This window comes from Balaenoptera physalus (genome assembly GCF_965194825.1).
Source record: "Balaenoptera physalus genome assembly, chromosome: 2".
Taxonomy (NCBI): domain Eukaryota; kingdom Metazoa; phylum Chordata; class Mammalia; order Artiodactyla; family Balaenopteridae; genus Balaenoptera; species Balaenoptera physalus.
The window spans coordinates 27,756,081-27,773,321 of NC_138883.1; the positions used below are offsets into that span (position 1 = coordinate 27,756,081).

General features: G+C 40.0%; 1 protein-coding gene across 2 annotated transcripts in view; it reads left to right on the forward strand.

Moving 5' to 3' along the window:
* Positions 1–17,241, forward strand: part of NEK9 (NIMA related kinase 9) — a 36,741-nt gene that overhangs the window by 16,403 nt on the left and 3,097 nt on the right. The window contains exons 11-21 of one of the 2 annotated variants that reach the window (XM_082451578.1): positions 67–211; positions 860–1,060; positions 1,963–2,009; positions 3,191–3,346; positions 4,703–4,811; positions 5,318–5,479; positions 9,040–9,210; positions 9,934–9,993; positions 12,385–12,593; positions 13,507–13,668; positions 15,189–15,398. In XM_082451578.1, coding sequence (XP_082307704.1) covers positions 67–211; positions 860–1,060; positions 1,963–2,009; positions 3,191–3,346; positions 4,703–4,811; positions 5,318–5,479; positions 9,040–9,210; positions 9,934–9,993; positions 12,385–12,593; positions 13,507–13,668; positions 15,189–15,398 — 1,632 coding nt within the window. The remainder of the gene's footprint in view (positions 1–66; positions 212–859; positions 1,061–1,962; positions 2,010–3,190; positions 3,347–4,702; positions 4,812–5,317; positions 5,480–9,039; positions 9,211–9,933; positions 9,994–12,384; positions 12,594–13,506; positions 13,669–15,188; positions 15,399–17,241) is intronic. The other variant, XM_082451579.1, reaches the window with a different exon arrangement.

Consider the following 17,241-nt stretch of genomic DNA (forward strand, 5'->3'; position numbering starts at 1 on the left):
TTAAAGACTAGATTAAAGATTTGGCGTGAAAAGTTTAAAACTTCACAAGACCTATTTATTTCACAGAACATGCAAGGGGGTACTAAACTCCATGGTCAGCTGGGCCATGGAGACAAAGCCTCCTACCGACAGCCAAAGCACGTGGAAAAGTTGCAAGGCAAAGCTATCCATCAGGTGTCATGTGGCGATGATTTCACTGTCTGTGTAACAGGTAAGCCAGCAGCAGAAAGCACCCAGGTGCATTTAATGTGGGGTGTTTTACTTAATTCTATGCAGTTTTAGTTGGGATTTTACAACAAAAGACAGTATCCAAAGAACCAAAGACAGTGAGCAAATATTATACACATTAATAACAACATGCCCAACTTGCTATAGCATTAGAGTAGTGATGAGCAAGGAGAAGGCAGATGGATAACAGAGAAGAGGTGGGATTAGGAGAAATATATCATATGTCCCAGTTGTGGCGGGAGCAGAAATAACCTCACTACCTAGTCAGGTGTAGATAACGCTGAATCAGGAATTGGGAGCTCAAATTTAGTTTGGGTCTTGCCATTACTCGCTTTATGATTCCTTGGTGCTTCCCTTTTTCTCTGTAAAATAGAGATGGCCCCGGTAAAATTTTAAGCCTCTTTAATATATCATCCCACCATTCTTTTTTTAACTGTTACTGTAACAGTACACATGACCCCCTAAATACCAACAACTCTAGGTTTGATAGACAGTCTATCAGATTTCTCTGATATAATCATCCCATGTGAGCTCATTGGCTGAGGTCATCCTCATTCCAGCCCTGCCCAGCTTTCTGATTAGACAAAATAAGTCATTCCTTTGATGGGTTCTGCTTTCCTTCCTTTCACAGATGAAGGTCAGCTGTATGCGTTTGGATCTGACTATTATGGCTGCATGGGCATGGACAAGATTGCTGGCCCTGAACTACTAGAACCCATGCAGCTGGACTTCTTCCTAAACAATCCAGTGGAGCAGGTCTCCTGTGGAGATAATCATGTGGTGGTTTTGACACGAAACAAAGAAGTCTACTCTTGGGGCTGTGGTGAATATGGTAGGTGTAGCCTTGACTCTGTCCACTTATTCCCAGGCGGACAACCTGACCTCATGCTTGTGTGCCTCTAAACACATCATGCAGCCTCTATTTAAGAAGTGTTAATTCAGTAAAAGAGAATCTTTTTTTTTTTTTTTTTTTTTTTTTTATTTTTGGCTGCGTTGGGTCTTTGTTGCTGCGCGCGGGCTTTCTCTAGTTACGGCGAGTGGGGTCTACTCTTCGTTGCGGTGCGTGAGCTTCTGATTACGGTGGCTTCTCTTGTTGCAGAACACGGGCTCTAGGTGTGTAGGCTTCAGTAGTTGTGGCACACGGGCTCAGTAGTTGTGGCTTGCGGGCTCTAGAGTGCAGGCTCAGTAGTTGTGGCGCACGGGCTTAGTTGCTCCGTGGCATGTGGGATCTTCCCGGACCAGGGCTCAAACCCATGTCCCCTGCATTGGCAGGCAGATTCTTAACCACTGTGCCACCAGGGAAGTCCAGTAAAAGAGAATCTTATAGAATATTTTCATTGGGAAGGAAGCATTCATTTTATTTTATTTTATTTTTTAAGTTGAGAGGTATAGTAGATTTTATTTTATTTTATTTCTTTTTTATTTATTTATTTATTTGGTTGCTCCAGGTCTTAGATGCAGCAAGCGGGCTCCTTAGTTGCCGCTTGCCGGCTCCTTAGCTGCAACACGTGGGCTCCTTATTTGCAGCTCGTGGGCTCCTTAGTTGTAGCTCACCAGCTCCGTAGTTGTGGCATGCGAACTCCAAGTTGCAGCATGCACGTGGGATCTAGTTCCCTGACCAGGGATCCAACCCGGGCCCCCTGCATTGGGAGCGCAGAGTCTTATCCACTGCACCACCAGGGAAGTCCCTGGAAGCCCTCATTTTAATGATTTTCTTTCTTATGTGTGTCTCAGGAAGGCTGGGTTTGGATTCAGAAGAGGATTATTATACACCACAAAAGGTAAAATCAGAGGCAACTTCTTCCTAGAGCCTATCTAGGTCACACAGACTCCAGTAATATGTCCTCTTTACCTGACTCCTCATATCAAGGTGTTTATCCCTGAAATATTTCCTATCTGGGAGACTGACAATCCAGGATTCCTAATTTAGCACTATGTGGTCTTGTCATCTGACTAAATCATCAAAAGTTGCGAAAGAAGATGCAGCCACTGTGGACACTCTGGAGTCACATCTTGCTTGGGGATGAGCACTAAAATCAGAATGTATAATGAAGAAGTCACATCAAGCTAAACACACCCTGGATGGGAAATATTGGAAAGCAATAGAGTATCCCTTAACCCAGCACAGCCATTTCCCTTCCCCTTTCCACAGTTGGATACCAAATGAAGTAGTTGTTTGTATTTAGGGGTCATGTTGTATGAAATGTAATATCTAATTCCTCTCAGTACTGCAAGAGCTGGCACTGTAAGAGCTGGCACGGGAGCTGAAACAAGCAGAGAGAGCACGGTCACATGCACCGTAGGACACAGGCTCACCCACTGTTCACTATTAACAATGTTTATTTACATTTTAAAAATTAACATATATCTGTGGGACCATTCTCAATCAATAGGATTCACAGCTATTCCTCTTCTCCTGAAAAGACTATAGGAGAAGGTTTGAGGTTTGAGTTTTCAGGTTTCACAGACATCCATCATGTCCCCCCACCATTCTTCAGCCCTGTCTAGTTAGCTGCAGAGGGATGTGAGCCTTCAGAAGTCTTGGCTGCTGCCTCAATCCTTGGTCACCTCACTTATTATATGACCAGACTGGCACCCCACAGGGCTACTGAGCTTCTTCTATAACTATCATGGGATCTCTGCATCTCAGAGGGCTAAATCAGTAATAGATTGAAGCTTCTCTTTTCCCAGTGTTTTCTGAGAAGTCTTCCTAAGTAGGACCTATTGCTAAAACTTTTAGCTGACCTGGAATTGCCTTCTTTTACTTTATTATAAAACTTGAGCGCCTTGTTGAAAACAGTAGCCTCTAAGCTGCTGGGCAAATCTGAAGAAAATAGAGCAACCTTTATTTCCTTGTAGTCATTCTGCTAAATGCAGAACATCATTTTTTAAAGAATTTGAGGGTTTTTCCCTAATACAAGTTATGTTTGGGAGATTTTCTGATTTTTTTTTTTTCTTGCAGGTGGATGTTCCCAAGGCCTTGATTATTGTCGCAGTTCAATGTGGCTGTGATGGGACATTTCTGCTGACCCAGTCAGGCAAAGTGCTGGCCTGTGGACTCAATGAGTTCAACAAACTGGGTCTGAATCAGTGCATGTCTGGAATCATCAATCATGAAGTGAGTACCCCGCTTGGTATCCTAAGTACATCATCAGAACTTCTCTAGGTTGGAATTTCTTTGGAAATGCTATTATTGGTTTGTGACCGTGGAATTTGACTTAAGAATAAAGTGACGATCTCACAGACCTTATGTCCAGTAAAGTAGCCAGCCACAAAAGTGTACATACTATATGATGCCCATTATATGAAGTTTAAGAACAGGCAAAATTAACTTATGATGGCAAAAGTCAAAACAGTGGTTACTTCTGGGAAGAGGGGCATAGGTGTTAACAGAAAGGGTAGGAGGGATCCTAGGGTGATAGAAATGGTCTATATCTTGATCTGGATGGTAGTTTTACATTTATATACCTTTAGAAAAATGTATCAAGCTGTACAATATTGTATAGTACGTTATACCACAATAAATAAATTGACTACAAACAATCAGTGATGGAATTCAGATTCTACCTCATCACTGAAGTAGATACAAGAAAATTAACATTATGAAAAGAAACATTTTTCCATGTATCACCTCTCTAGGGAGTTTTTATGATTACTCTCAAATCACTGATCCTATACAGGCTTATTAAATGTAATTACCATTCACCTCCTTCAAGGATGTCATAAATTCGCCACTGATATTAAGTACTAGTCCCCTCTTTGTGTTAGTATGATGAGTTTTTGTCATGTTCTAAAGAGTCATATTGAGACAAGTTTGCTGTCTCAATGGAAAAGATAAGAATTTTTAAGCAATCTCTAAAGTAGTGATTGTGAAATGGGAGAGTGCAAATTTGGAGCAGGTCTGGGGAGGGTGTCCATGTAGTTTGAAAAGGCATATTCAGAATTACCATTAATTGATTTGGGTTTTGTTATAACATTGTGTTTGTTGTGAAATTTTAAACTTACATGGGAAGATTTATTTTTATGCTAATCTAAAGGGAACGTGGGTTTTAACAAGTTGAGAATATTGTAGGTAAAATTAGATCACAGTAAACTGATGGGCTGGACAGAGTCTTCAGGATTTTAATTCCTTCCCCTGCTTTTGTTAGGTATGTAGAGTGTATAACCAAGACAAAAGTCAATGATTCTATCCTTATATAGATGCCTTCTGGGATGGAGAGTTCATGTTTTGCATACCCTAATTTAGGAATCTTAAAACTTTTGTGGTCAGAAAGTCCTGCCTCATACTAAATTCTCCGATTACATATTGAGCTTATTTCTTCTTTAATCTATTGGAGATGAAAAGCTACCTGGCACCTTCTTAATAACATGATTCGCTTGAAAGGCCTTTTGGTTACCACGACAACATTTTCAGCCTGTTTCCCCTCCATTTTTTACTTCATGAGTCTTTGCTTTGTGTTCTACCTTGTTTCAGGCATACCACGAAGTCCCCTACACAACCTCCTTTACCTTGGCCAAACAGTTGTCCTTTTATAAGATCCGTACAATTGCCCCAGGCAAGACTCACACTGCTGCTATTGATGGTGAGTTGATGTACGACTGTGTACACAGGCCTTAGTATTTCAGGTTCTTTTATTCTATCAAGTAGTAGCTCTTCTTAACTATATGTACATTCTCCTGATTTCCCCCCATCATCCAGTATTATCTTATTAACAAATTGGGCATTCGAATAAATGTTTTGTTGGTAATCATTATAAGTATATAATCAATACATTCCTTAATGAGAATGCCATACCTATAATTTCTGGCAACTGCTATTTGTAATTAGCACCATCTATAAGTTTTCTAAGTTAAATAGTACCCATTTTCCACATTTAAAATAGAATATATAATATTGAGTCACTTCCTGGGTCTAATTGGTCATAGTTCTAGATGCCCTAGCTGCCCTAGGTCCAGGATTGTGTAGCTAGCTTTATATTTGTATACTCTAACAACCAGAAGCTAGTCTATGGGACTCTGCATTGTCTGCATTTTCCCTCTGTTTCATGACCCATTTGTACCTGGTTATTTATTTTTGCTTCTGTCTCAGAGCGAGGCCGGCTGCTGACCTTTGGCTGCAACAAGTGTGGACAGCTGGGCGTTGGAAATTATAAGAAGCGTCTAGGAATCAACCTGTTGGGGGGCCCCCTAGGTGGAAAGCAGGTGATCAGAGTCTCCTGCGGTGATGAGTTTACCATTGCTGCCACTGATGGTGAGTCTGTACATGTTATTTCAGGCTTTCTGGATAGATGGCTAAATTTTAATTTTTGCTTGCAAAAGAGGTGGACTGGTTATTTGTGTAGCTGGATCATATGTTTACTTTTTTATCTGTGTTAAATTGGTGGCCAATTTTTATGCCTGTGGAGCTTCATTAACTTTTCATGTGTCCAACATAGTGATTTCTGTAAAAAGGTCAGATTTCTAGAAAATGGCAAGTTAGTACTCTTAAATCCCTACTTTTTTTACTTTAACTTTTTTTGTACAATGTTTTAAGAATTATTAAATACTTATACATATACCTTGCCCAGTACCATGTTGGTTCCAATAAATGTTGGGTGGCTAGAGAGGAGAACAACATAATTTAACCTTGCTCCTTGGTTGGGGTCAGCTGCACTGCAGTGATGTCTTTAGGGACTGCTAAGGCTTGAAGGGCTATATACCATGTGTTTCTCAACTTTCTGAATTGGTCTAATGGAATTTTCTTCTCTCTTTCCTCTCAGCTATTTCTTCTCCTCAGCATCCTGCTCCTATCACCACTTCTTTTCTGCAGCTTCTGCTAGCCTTCACTCCCTTTCCTCTTTCTTGTGCTTTCTTTTTTTCTTTTTTCTCTCTTCCTGTATCACCTTCTAAACTCTCTTGATTTTTGTAGCCACTTCTTTCTTGTGACTAGTGAACAACAAAAAAACATATTTCATCTTCTTATCTTTTGACTCATTTTGGCTTTTTTTGTTATTGCTCATGCTCTGGGATGTCTTTGTTTTCTTTCAGTCTGTGCCTGTCACTTACACAAGAGAGGTCCAGCGATAGTGTCAGATAAGTGATCTGTTACCATATTTAATTAAGTGAACCAGCCTTCAGAGTAGCACATTAACCTTCCCTGCTTGTCCCAAAACAAGTGGTTTTAGGGAACAGACTGGTTAGTTCAGGCTAGATAAATGGAAATGGTACCTAGAAAGACAGAATCAGGATGTCACTGAGGATTAAAAATAGTATAGCAAGTTCAGTAGCACTTTCTGACAGGGCCTCAGAGAGGTAATGTTTCTTCAGTATCTGTGTACTTCTCAAGTTAAACTTAAGAATGACGAGTGTAGAGTTAGACTCTGTGTCTGGGCATATTACCTGTTGATCAATGTTCCTCTACTCCTCTGAACTGCACTTGATCACCTCATTCACGTGGCAGACATAAACTGAGTGCCTGCTATGCTCCAGGTCCTCCTTTAGCCTCTGGGACTGTAGAAGTGAGTCTCAGTAAAGATAGACCCATCATATGATCCAGCAATTCCACTCCTGGGCATATATTCGAAGAAAAGGAAAACAGTAATTCAAAAAGATACATGCACCCCAGTATTCATAGCAGCACTATTTACAATAGCCAAGACATGGAAGCAACCTAAGTGTCCATCAACAGATGACTGGATAAAGAAGATGTGGTACATATATACAATGAATGGGATATTACCCAGCCATTACAAAGAATGAAATTCTGCCATTTGCAACAATGTGTATGGACCTAGAGGGTATTATGGTTAGTGAAATAAGTCAGAGGATGGCAAATACTCTATGTTATCACTTATATGTGGAATCTAAAAAATAAAACAAATGGATAAGTATGACAAAACAGAAACAGACGTACAGAGAGAGTGAGAACAAACTAGTAGTTACCAGTGGGGAAGAAGAAGTGGGGAGGGGCAAGATAGGGGTATGGGGTTAAAAGATACAAACTACTATGTATACCATAAATAAGCACCAAGAATATATTGAACAGCACAGGAAAATATAGCCATTATTTTATAATAACTTGAAATGGAATATAATCTATAAAAATATTTAATCACTATGTTGTATACCTGAAACTAATATAATATTATAAATCAACTATACTTCAATTTAAAAAAAAAAAGTGAGTTTCAGAAAGCCCCTGTCCTCAGGGAACTCACAGTCTAGTAGGGTAGGGGAGACATACGTATAAACAGATTAGTGCAGTCAGGTAGGTTCAGTGCCATGATTGTAGTATCCAAGTCTAAAGCCTGGAGTGTCCAGGGCTCAATCCTTCTCTCCCTTTCTTTTTTTTTTTTTTAATATTTATTTATTCATTTATTTGTTTACACCAGGTCTTAGTTGCGGCAGGTGGGCTCCTTAGTTGCAGTTCCCGGGCTCCTTAGTTGCGGCATGTGAACTCTTAGTTGTGGCATGCATGTGGGATCTAGTTCCCTGACCAGGGATCACACCCGGGCCCCCTGCATTGGGAGCGCAGAGTCTTATCCACTGTGCCACCAGGGAAGTCCCTCTCCCTTTATTTTCTAAGTGAGCTTATTATCTTAAATCCTCCCTGAGCGTTGATAGCTTTAATTACCGTACCTGACTTCTAGACTCACTGGTTCAACAGTCCCTTGATTTGGATGTCTAAAGATAAAGTGGCTTTATAGCCTGGTTTTCCCAGGTTGGTCCTGATTCATGCCTACTGTCCGGGCTTAATCATTAATAGCACCCCCTTTTCATTAAAAAAATGCCCTGATTTGGATAAGAGGTAATGGGCATCTCAAACAAACTTACTGTATTCAAAATCAAATTTCCGATCTTCTGTTCAAACCTGTTCCTCCTGCAGCCTTCCTGTTTCAGAAAATGGCAGCTCTATCCTACACCCCACATCCCATCCATTAGCAAATTCTATAGATTATCTTCAGAATATATCCAACCACTTTTTACCATCTTCACTATTACAACTGATCTCCCTGCTTCCATCCTTGGGCCCCTGCAGTCAGTTCTCCTCATGGTAGCCTGGGGGACCCTTTTAAATACCTACTGTTCAGAATCTCTACTAGTTTCCTATCTCAAACAGTAAAAACCAAAGTCATTGGAATGGCCTGCATGACCCAGACTTCAGTCACCCCCTGACCTCTTCTGTGGCCACCGTCCCCTCCTTTACTTTGCTCCAGCTGCAGAGGACTTCTGTGTTGTGTTTGTGATACATACCTTGCACTTTGCTATTCCCTCTGCCTGGAAAGCTCTTCCCCTAAATATCCACCTGGTTCTCTCTCACTTCAATCAGGTCTCTGCTCAAGTATCAACAAGTACTTCTCTGACTACGCTGTCTAAAGTAATGATACCCTACTATTATTGTTTATTTCCTCTTTTCTTTATTGTTTATCTTCCTTCTTAGCACTTAATGCTACCTGAAGTAATTTATTTATCAGTCTCTCCCCACTAGAATGTCAGTTCCACAAGGGCAGCAACTTTGTTTTGTTCTCTGCTCTCTTCCTAGCACTTCCAGCAGTGCCTGTCATGAAGTAGATGCCCAATAATTATTTGAATGAATGACCAAAAATGTTGAATGAGTGAATGAATGGATAGCAGTATGTAGGAGCGGTGGTCATTTTTACCTGGGTGGCATCAGGAGTTGTTTAGGCTTTATATAGGGGAATAAATAGCTTTCCCTTGTTTTATACATGGTGGAAAATCTTTTTAGCTCCAGGGCATAAAGATGGGGAACCCAGAAGAGTTGGGAAGCCAGTGTTCTGTTCAATTGTCTGCTGTTTAATTTTTTTTGTCTAGATAATCACATTTTTGCCTGGGGCAATGGTGGTAACGGTCGCCTGGCAATGACCCCCACAGAGAGACCACATGGCTCTGATATCTGCACTTCATGGCCTCGGCCTATCTTTGGATCTCTGCATCACGTCCCAGACTTATCTTGCCGAGGCTGGCACACCATTCTCATTGTTGGTAAGGGTCCATATGTGTTGGTTAGGATGGCTTTGACAGAGGATAGACCCACATCTAAGTTACTGGTGGTCACATTCTGGCAAACAGAAGTGTCCTGAAGAAAAGAAGCTACTCGTGTAAGTCTTCATAATTGTCATTGATACCATATCTAGTGGTAGGAATAGAACATTGTCGTTTGCTGTCTTATGATAACTTCAGGCTCTGCCCCCCTCGCTGTAGAATTTGTTACTTCTAGTAGTCCACTAATTAGTTTATCTGTGCTCATGCTTTTGTGAGAAACATACAGTACACCTTTAAAAAGAAACTAAATCATAACTGCTTCCTGCATAAAGATTCCTTTGTTATGAACAAATTATAAAGGTCTGTGTGAAGGTTTACAAGTTCATTCTTTAGGTCAGTGGTTCACAATCTTGGCTGCGCGTTAGAATCCCTTGAGGAGTTTTTAGAAATCCCATTGTCCTGACCAATTAAATCAGAACCTCTGGGGTGGGACCTAGGCATTTCTACTTTCTAAAGCTTCCCAGGTGATTCCAAAGAATAGTTAAGGTGGAGAATTGCTACATAGTTGAATATAGTTAGAGTAGCTATTGGTGCTTGGCTTATAATATTTATATCTGGTATGAGAGATAGCAGTTATCTCCTAGATTAACTCCCTGTCCTAGGCTGTCACTTTTCCTGTCTCTGACTGTAAACAATGCTTACCTACTGAATATTTTTCCTCAGAGAAAGTATTGAATTCTAAGACCATCCGTTCGAATAGCAGTGGTTTATCCATCGGAACTGGTAAGTAGTAGTATCTGAGGTACCAGTGGTTTTCTGAGGTGTGAGTCTTTGGGTTGAATTCCGTGCAGCCTCCCAAAAAAGGAAATAGGAAATATCTTTGGGAAATGAGGAACACAGTGATCAAGAGGGAAGGTCATAGTTTGGTAGATTTCACAGTAAGTTATGACTTTTACATTGCGGTCAGAGGGAGAGTACATCTTTGCCACCACACATGTGGGAGTAATTATGTGGCTTGCCCAACATTGTATTGTGACTTACGTACTGTTTCTTTTCTTACAATGCTAGGGGCTATGGGTTCTGTCTACCCTTTACTTCCATAGTGTTCCCAGGGGTATTCCAATCTATAGAAGTAGTCCTTCAGAATAAGCCCTTAGAATTAAAAGTTGGCTAAACTTTCAATGTAGTTGGGAAAATCAGCCCAAACCTCTCTAATACTTTTCCTTTGGCTGCTTTCTTCATGGTTCTCTTATTTGGGGCCATGCTAGGAAATTGAATCTGTGTTCCTTTTGGTTTTCCATTTGCTAGAGTACCTGTAGTCTTTGATGTCTCAGAACTGGATTCTGATATTTTGTGCAATCAAAACAGATGAAGACCCAGAATGAAAGCAGATTAATCCTCCAAAAAGGCAGTTGAAAATCTGATCTAGACTTGTTGAGCTCTAGTTTACACAAACACACATCATACCTTTTATTAGTTTCCTTTAGTAATCCATTGCTCAGCATCTGTTTGTGCATATTAATATCTGTCACAAGTGATAAAATACCTTTTTGCTAAGCACAGCTGTTATATTACAGCTCCGTTTTACTGGAACAGTATTCAAAGGAAAAACATAAGATTAAAAGCACATGTCCATTGTCTGGAAAATATAAACTCTGTAAGGGCAACGATTTTTGTCTTTTTTATTCAATAATTTTATCCACATTGCCTAGAAGAATGCCTGGCAAATGGTAAATGCTCAATAAATATTTGTTGGTTGAATATGTTATAACCATCCAGTGGAATATTATATGTGTTAAAATGAACAACATGTACAAATATTTCCATAATGTGAAATGTAAAAAGAAAGTTGCAGCAGACTACATGCCTTTTTATAAAGTTCAAAAACAAGCAAAATAAATAATATATTGCTTAAGGATACCTAAGTATGTGATAAAGTTTTTTTTTTTGCAAGAAGAAATGAAAAATACAAAATTAATCAGAGTAGTTATATGTAGGTAGGAGGCCAGAGAAGGAAGGAATTCACAAGGCAGATGGAGCAATACAGGTAATATTCTTGTTCAGCCCTGTCCCATAGCTCTTTCTGCAATAATGGAAATGTTCTATGTCTGTGCTGTCCAGTATAATAGCCACCAGCCACATGTGGCTGTTGAGTAGTTGAAAAGTGGCTCTTGCGACTGAGGAACTGAATTTTTCATTCTGTTTAAATTTAAATAACCATATTTGGCTAATGGCTACTGTATTGGAAACTAATTGTACTTTCATGTAGTAGATGCATGTATGGTTATTTTGTTAGGCATCAAACCTTACACATACGTTAAAAATAGTCTTGATGTGTATGTCAAATGTAACATAATTTTTAAAAGCCATTTAAAACAAAAAAGCAAGCTTGAAAGGTTATTTTGGCATCTACAGTTCTGCTGCTTCGGTAGGATCACAGTGTGGCATAGTCAGTCCTCAAGCCAGGTTAGCTGGTGATCATAAATAAGCTTTTACATTTAACTTTAGAATATACCACGCAATTTTTTTTTTTTTTTAGCTTTGGCAAATTACTTTCTTAGTTATATTTTTCTCTGGTCCATATTAAAACTCAGTTTCATTTCCTGACTGTACATCAACTCATCTTCATTAAATGTAACTTGGAATATGCTGCATGATATTTAAAGAACCAGCCATCATATTTTTTAAATTCTTACGAATAGTCATTAAAGAATTTAATGAATTTAACGGTTGAGGACTTCTCCATTCAGGTGTTTCCCCGGAAAGGGAGTTAATGGTGAGTTTATCTGGCAACTTTAAGAGGTGTTTGGCTCAAATGTGAAAAAGCTTTGTATATAAGATGAACCTCTATGAAGGATGTTGGAGTCTGGGTATATCTGTTAAGTCATGGATGCTGTGGTTGGGGTGAGTATTCAGTAATGCTGTAGAACATTGATAATCTGCTGTGGACATAAGGATAAGCAAGTTTGGAAAGTAGAAGTGAATATTGCTATAAAGATACTGATACACAGTACCTTGTATAAAACTAAAAATTTAGTCCCAAGTATCTGACTTACACTGTTGCTGTTCTGCTTCACGCAACTCTAGGAACCTCTCCAGGGGTCGGTGGGGCTATCAGATGGTAAATCTTGCTGCATAGCAAAGCTTTCTATTTCTGTGCTGTGTATCTGTCAGTGGTTCAGAGCTCTAGCCCAGGAGGTGGCAGCGGTGGCGGTAGGGGAGAAGAGGAGGACAGTCAGCAGGAATCTGAAACTCCTGATCCAAGTGGAGGCTTCCGAGGAACAATGGAAGCAGACCGAGGAATGGAAGGTTTAGTCAGTCCCACGGAGGCCGTGAGGATCGGTAGTGGGGCCAGCAGCTCCTGTCCTGGCTGGCTTCGAAAGGTAATTCCTTTGGTAGAGGTACCTCTGTAGGGACTAGAACGGATCTGTTTCCCATGTCCTATCCAAGCGTTTTGCAGCAGGCATCTAGGTTTCTGATTTCTACCTGAACCGAAATCACCAAATCTCTAATCCTTTTTCTTCCTGACAAGAAAAGATATAAGATGTGCTCATACCTGTATTACTTAAATGAATGGAAATTAATGCAACCTTCCTTGAAGGCAGTTTTTGTAATGCATGCATGCAAAGATTAAGCTTCTAGATTTTGTACTGTGGTTCGTAGAAGTAGAATATTGGGGCAATTGGAATGCCTTATGGTAGAGAAATGCTTTAACAGTGGTTATCTATGAGTGATGGAATTACTGGTGATTTTTATCATCTCCCTTTGCCCATCTGTATTTTCACATTTTCTACAGTCAACATTTATAGTTAGAGAAATTTTAAATTTTTTACACCCCCCCCCACCAAAGAGAGAACCTGTAGATTTAAACCTCCCTCTATAATAAGATTAAACTTGATAGCTACATAGGAATATGAATGGAGGAAGCAGCACACAGTTCTATCTAAAGCTTTAGCCTCAGCCTTTAGCAACCTGGCAGTTGGCCTCACTGCCATCACCTTAGAGCTTCCCAACTTACTGAGTAGCCTGTGTAGACTGAGTGTGTTAGAGAAACATGTCAGACACTCCAAAATGTTCTTGGATTTGAGTTTGAATTCGCTTCACTATCCACTCCTCAGAGGAAGGAAGGAATGGCAGGATGTTGACAGGTAGGGCGAGCTATGTTGTAAGCACAACTGTCCTGCTCCACTAGAGGGTGCTGATGTCACGACAGAGTGAAAGCTATAGCAAGAAGAGAATTTGGGCGAAAGTAAATGGCTCAAACAGAACTGATGAGATTCTTTCTCTTATACATAGGAGCTGGAAAATGCAGAATTCATCCCTATGCCTGACAGCCCATCCCCCCTAAGTGCAGCTTTTTCAGAATCTGAGAAAGATACTCTGCCCTACGAAGAGCTACAAGGACTCAAGGTGGGCTCTGAAGCTCCTTTGGAACACAAGCCCCCAGCAGGAGCCTGGGTAACTGAGCTTTTGCCTTTAAATCACAACTAGGTAAACAGTGGCTGTAAGCTCTGCCCAGTTCTCCTGGCCTCACTGTCTTCACCTCTAGCTTCATTGGTTTCCCAGCTGCCCAGCATCAACTCATACTGTCTGTTCAGTAGTGCTTAAAGCCTCTACGCAAGGCTAAACTGATTTCTGTGGAAAAGTATCTACCCTTTCACATTTCTGACAGGCCCACATCTTTCTATACCAGATGATTGTCTTTCTTTTCTCTCTGCCTCAGAAGTACCAAAACTGAAATTCCAAAATTCAAATCCAGTTTTTCATGACACTGCTGGGGTAGGTTGGAGGTTCTAAATGTAAGTAAGAAATAATACTTGTAGTCTGCTGGGGGAGCAACGCATGTATACCTAACTTTGGTAGAAATCAAATTGTGGTAAATATCTCAATAAAACTGTAAACCAGGGATCATCAAACTTTTTCTAAAGGGCTACATAGTAATTATTTTAGGCTATGCGGACCATACAGTCTCTTGCAACCATTCAATACTGATATCGTAGCACAAAAGCAGCCAAAAATAATGCATAATGAATGGGCATGCTTATGTTCCAATAAAACTTTATTTACAAAAACAAGCAGTAGGCTGGATTTGGCCCGTGGGCTATCATTTGTTGACCCTTCCTATAAACAAAGTACAGTAGAAGAAGGGAGAAAAATCCAGGCTAGGATAATTGAAAAGCTTCCCAGAAGAGGAAATTAAGCCTTTGAAACTTCAAGGTAAACATTTTAATTCCTCTGTCAGTTAGCCGTCTTGAATTCTTTTGGCGATCCTGTTTACTGAACACCTCTTAAATCTCTTCTAAAGTGTGATCCACTACATTTCATGAATATTGACCCTTTGAATCATGGTGTCCTCACTGTGATCAGAAAGACTTGTTCCATCTGGGAAGATCCTGCATGCCGTGGAGCACATAGAGTAGAGTGCGCCACAACTACTGAGCCTGCGCTCTAGAGCCCGCGAGCCACAACTACTGAGCCTGTGTGCCACAACTACTGAAGCCCGCACGTCTAGAGCCCATGCTCCGCAACAAGAGAAGCCACCGCAATGAGAAGCCCGCGCACCGCAAGGAAGAGTAGCCCCTGCTTGCCACAACTAGAGAAAGCTCGCGTGCAAAAAAAAAAAAAAAAAAGAAAGACTTGTTCCAAACCAAATTGTGCATTCTCTCACTTCAGCATTTTAAATCGGAAGATATCAGTCACTTTAAAATTTTTCACAAAGTTCTCCAAAATAGATGATTATTCTTTTACTTTACCATAATGCAGACTGAGGCACTGAGAGTTCTCTTGCTCTGTTGTGTTAGAGCCAGGTTCTATTGTAATCCCAGCAGTTTTCTGTTTCTCTTCCATTTACTTCGTGTGTATGTGTTTTATATTGTTACTTTAAAAGTAAAATCTGGTAGCACTGAGAGGACATTTGGATTGGGGAGCTGTAGCATCCGGGCAGAACCTCCTATGACCCTTTTCTCCTGTCTCTCTAGCCACCTCGGCTGAACCCTGCAGGAACATGCACTGGGAAGGGAACACCCGTGACTCCTACCTGTGCATGCAGCACTCTGCAGGTGGAGGTTGAGCGACTGCAGGGTCTGGTGTTGAAGTGTCTGGCTGAACAACAGAAGTTACAGCAAGAAAACCTTCAGATTTTTACCCAGCTACAGAAGCTGAACAAGAAATTAGAAGGAGGGCAGCAGGTGAGAGCATTAAAAGAATAATTGAATTTCTAATTCTGTTTTGAAGAATCACAGAAACAAAACACCAATGCCTGAAATAGGCTTACTTCTTTGCAAGTGCTTACCTTTTGATGATGTAACGTTTGTAATTAATCCCAGATGCTTGGTCCTTCTTCAGGCACCTGGATTGAATCATTTCATCACCTAACTTCCATTGCATTTTTGTTACCTTTGTTTTTTCTTCTACTTATTATGAAAAACTTTAAACATTACAGTTCAGTGGACACCCATACATCCACCATCTAGGTTCAACCGTTGTTAACATGTTGCTGTAATTATTTCAAATGTGTTTGTGTCTGTGTATGTGTGTATGTTTAAAATATGTGTAGGTATTTATCTGTGTATTTGAAATATGAGTGTGTGTATGTGCGTGTATTTTTTTTTCCTTTTTCTTTTTTTGCTAAACCATTTTCAAGTAAATTTTGAAAGTCATGACATAGCCTCCCTAAATACTTTATTGCACATATCTAAAAATAAAGATGTCATTCTTCTGGAGAACCACAGTACTATTATCACAGTTAACAAAAATAACACTAGTATTCTCAATTCTCATCTAGTACCCTGTTGATACTCAAATTTTCCCAGTTTTCCCATAAAAATGTCCTTTATAACTGTTTTTATTAGACCAGAAACCAGTCAAGAACCCCCTTTTACACTATTATGTTTCTCATTTCTTTTAATCTAGAACAATTCCCTCCATCACCACTCCTACCCCCCCCTTTTTTTTAACATTTTAAAATTATTTTATTCAGTGATCCATACTTCCCTCACTGATTTGAAAGATCACATTTAATATATTGTAAATATCCAAATACACACGGGTTCATTTTTAGGCTCTCTGTTGCTTTGAGCTATTTAATTAGTCCTATTTAAAATACTAGAGTTTTGGGCTTCCCTGGTGGCACAGTGGTTAAGAATCCGCCTACCAATGCAGGAGACACAGGTTCGAGCCCTGGCCCGGGAAGATCCCACATGCCGTGGAGCAATTAAGCCCATGTGCCACAACTACTGAGCCTGCACTCTAGAGCCCACGAGCCACAACTACTGAGCCCGCGTGCCACAACTACTGAAGCCCGTGTGCCTAGAGCCCGTGCTCCACAACAAGAGAAGCCACTGCAATGAGAAGCCCACGCACTGCAAGGAAGAGTAGACCCCACTCGCCGCAACTAGAGAAAGCCCACGCGCAGCAACGAAGACCCAACACAGCCAAAAATAAATAAATAAATAAATAAATTTAAAAAAAAAAAATAAATAAAATACTAGAGTTTTGAATGTCTTGATTCCCAGTAAGGAAAGTCCTGTGCTCCTTTTTGTTCTTTTCCGGGGTTACATTGGCTATTTTTGCACATTGCTTCTTCTATATGAATCTTAGAATTCCTCAAATGTGAAGTTTCTTAAAACTCCCTTTGGTATTTATATTGGAATTTATTAGATTTGCTTTGAATTGTATCTTTATTTGAGTAGAGTTGACATGTCTGTAATGCTGAGTCTTCCCAGCCTTGAATAGTTATTTATTCAAGTCTTCCTTTATGTTCTTACATAAAGTTTTATCATTTCTTAGAAGTCTTGTGCATTTCTTTTTGGATTATTGTTGTTGTCATCTACCCCCGTTTTTTAAAAAAATTTCCATGGCATTGGTTTGTTGAAGAAACAGGGTCAGTTTAACAGAATGTCCTACATTCTGGATATGCCTTATTTTCCTGAGACATTGCTTATCTTATTCTTCTGTCACCCTGTCATTTCTGTGAACTGGAAGTTAGACTTAAGGCTTGATTAGGTTCAAGTTAAACATTTTTGGTAAAAA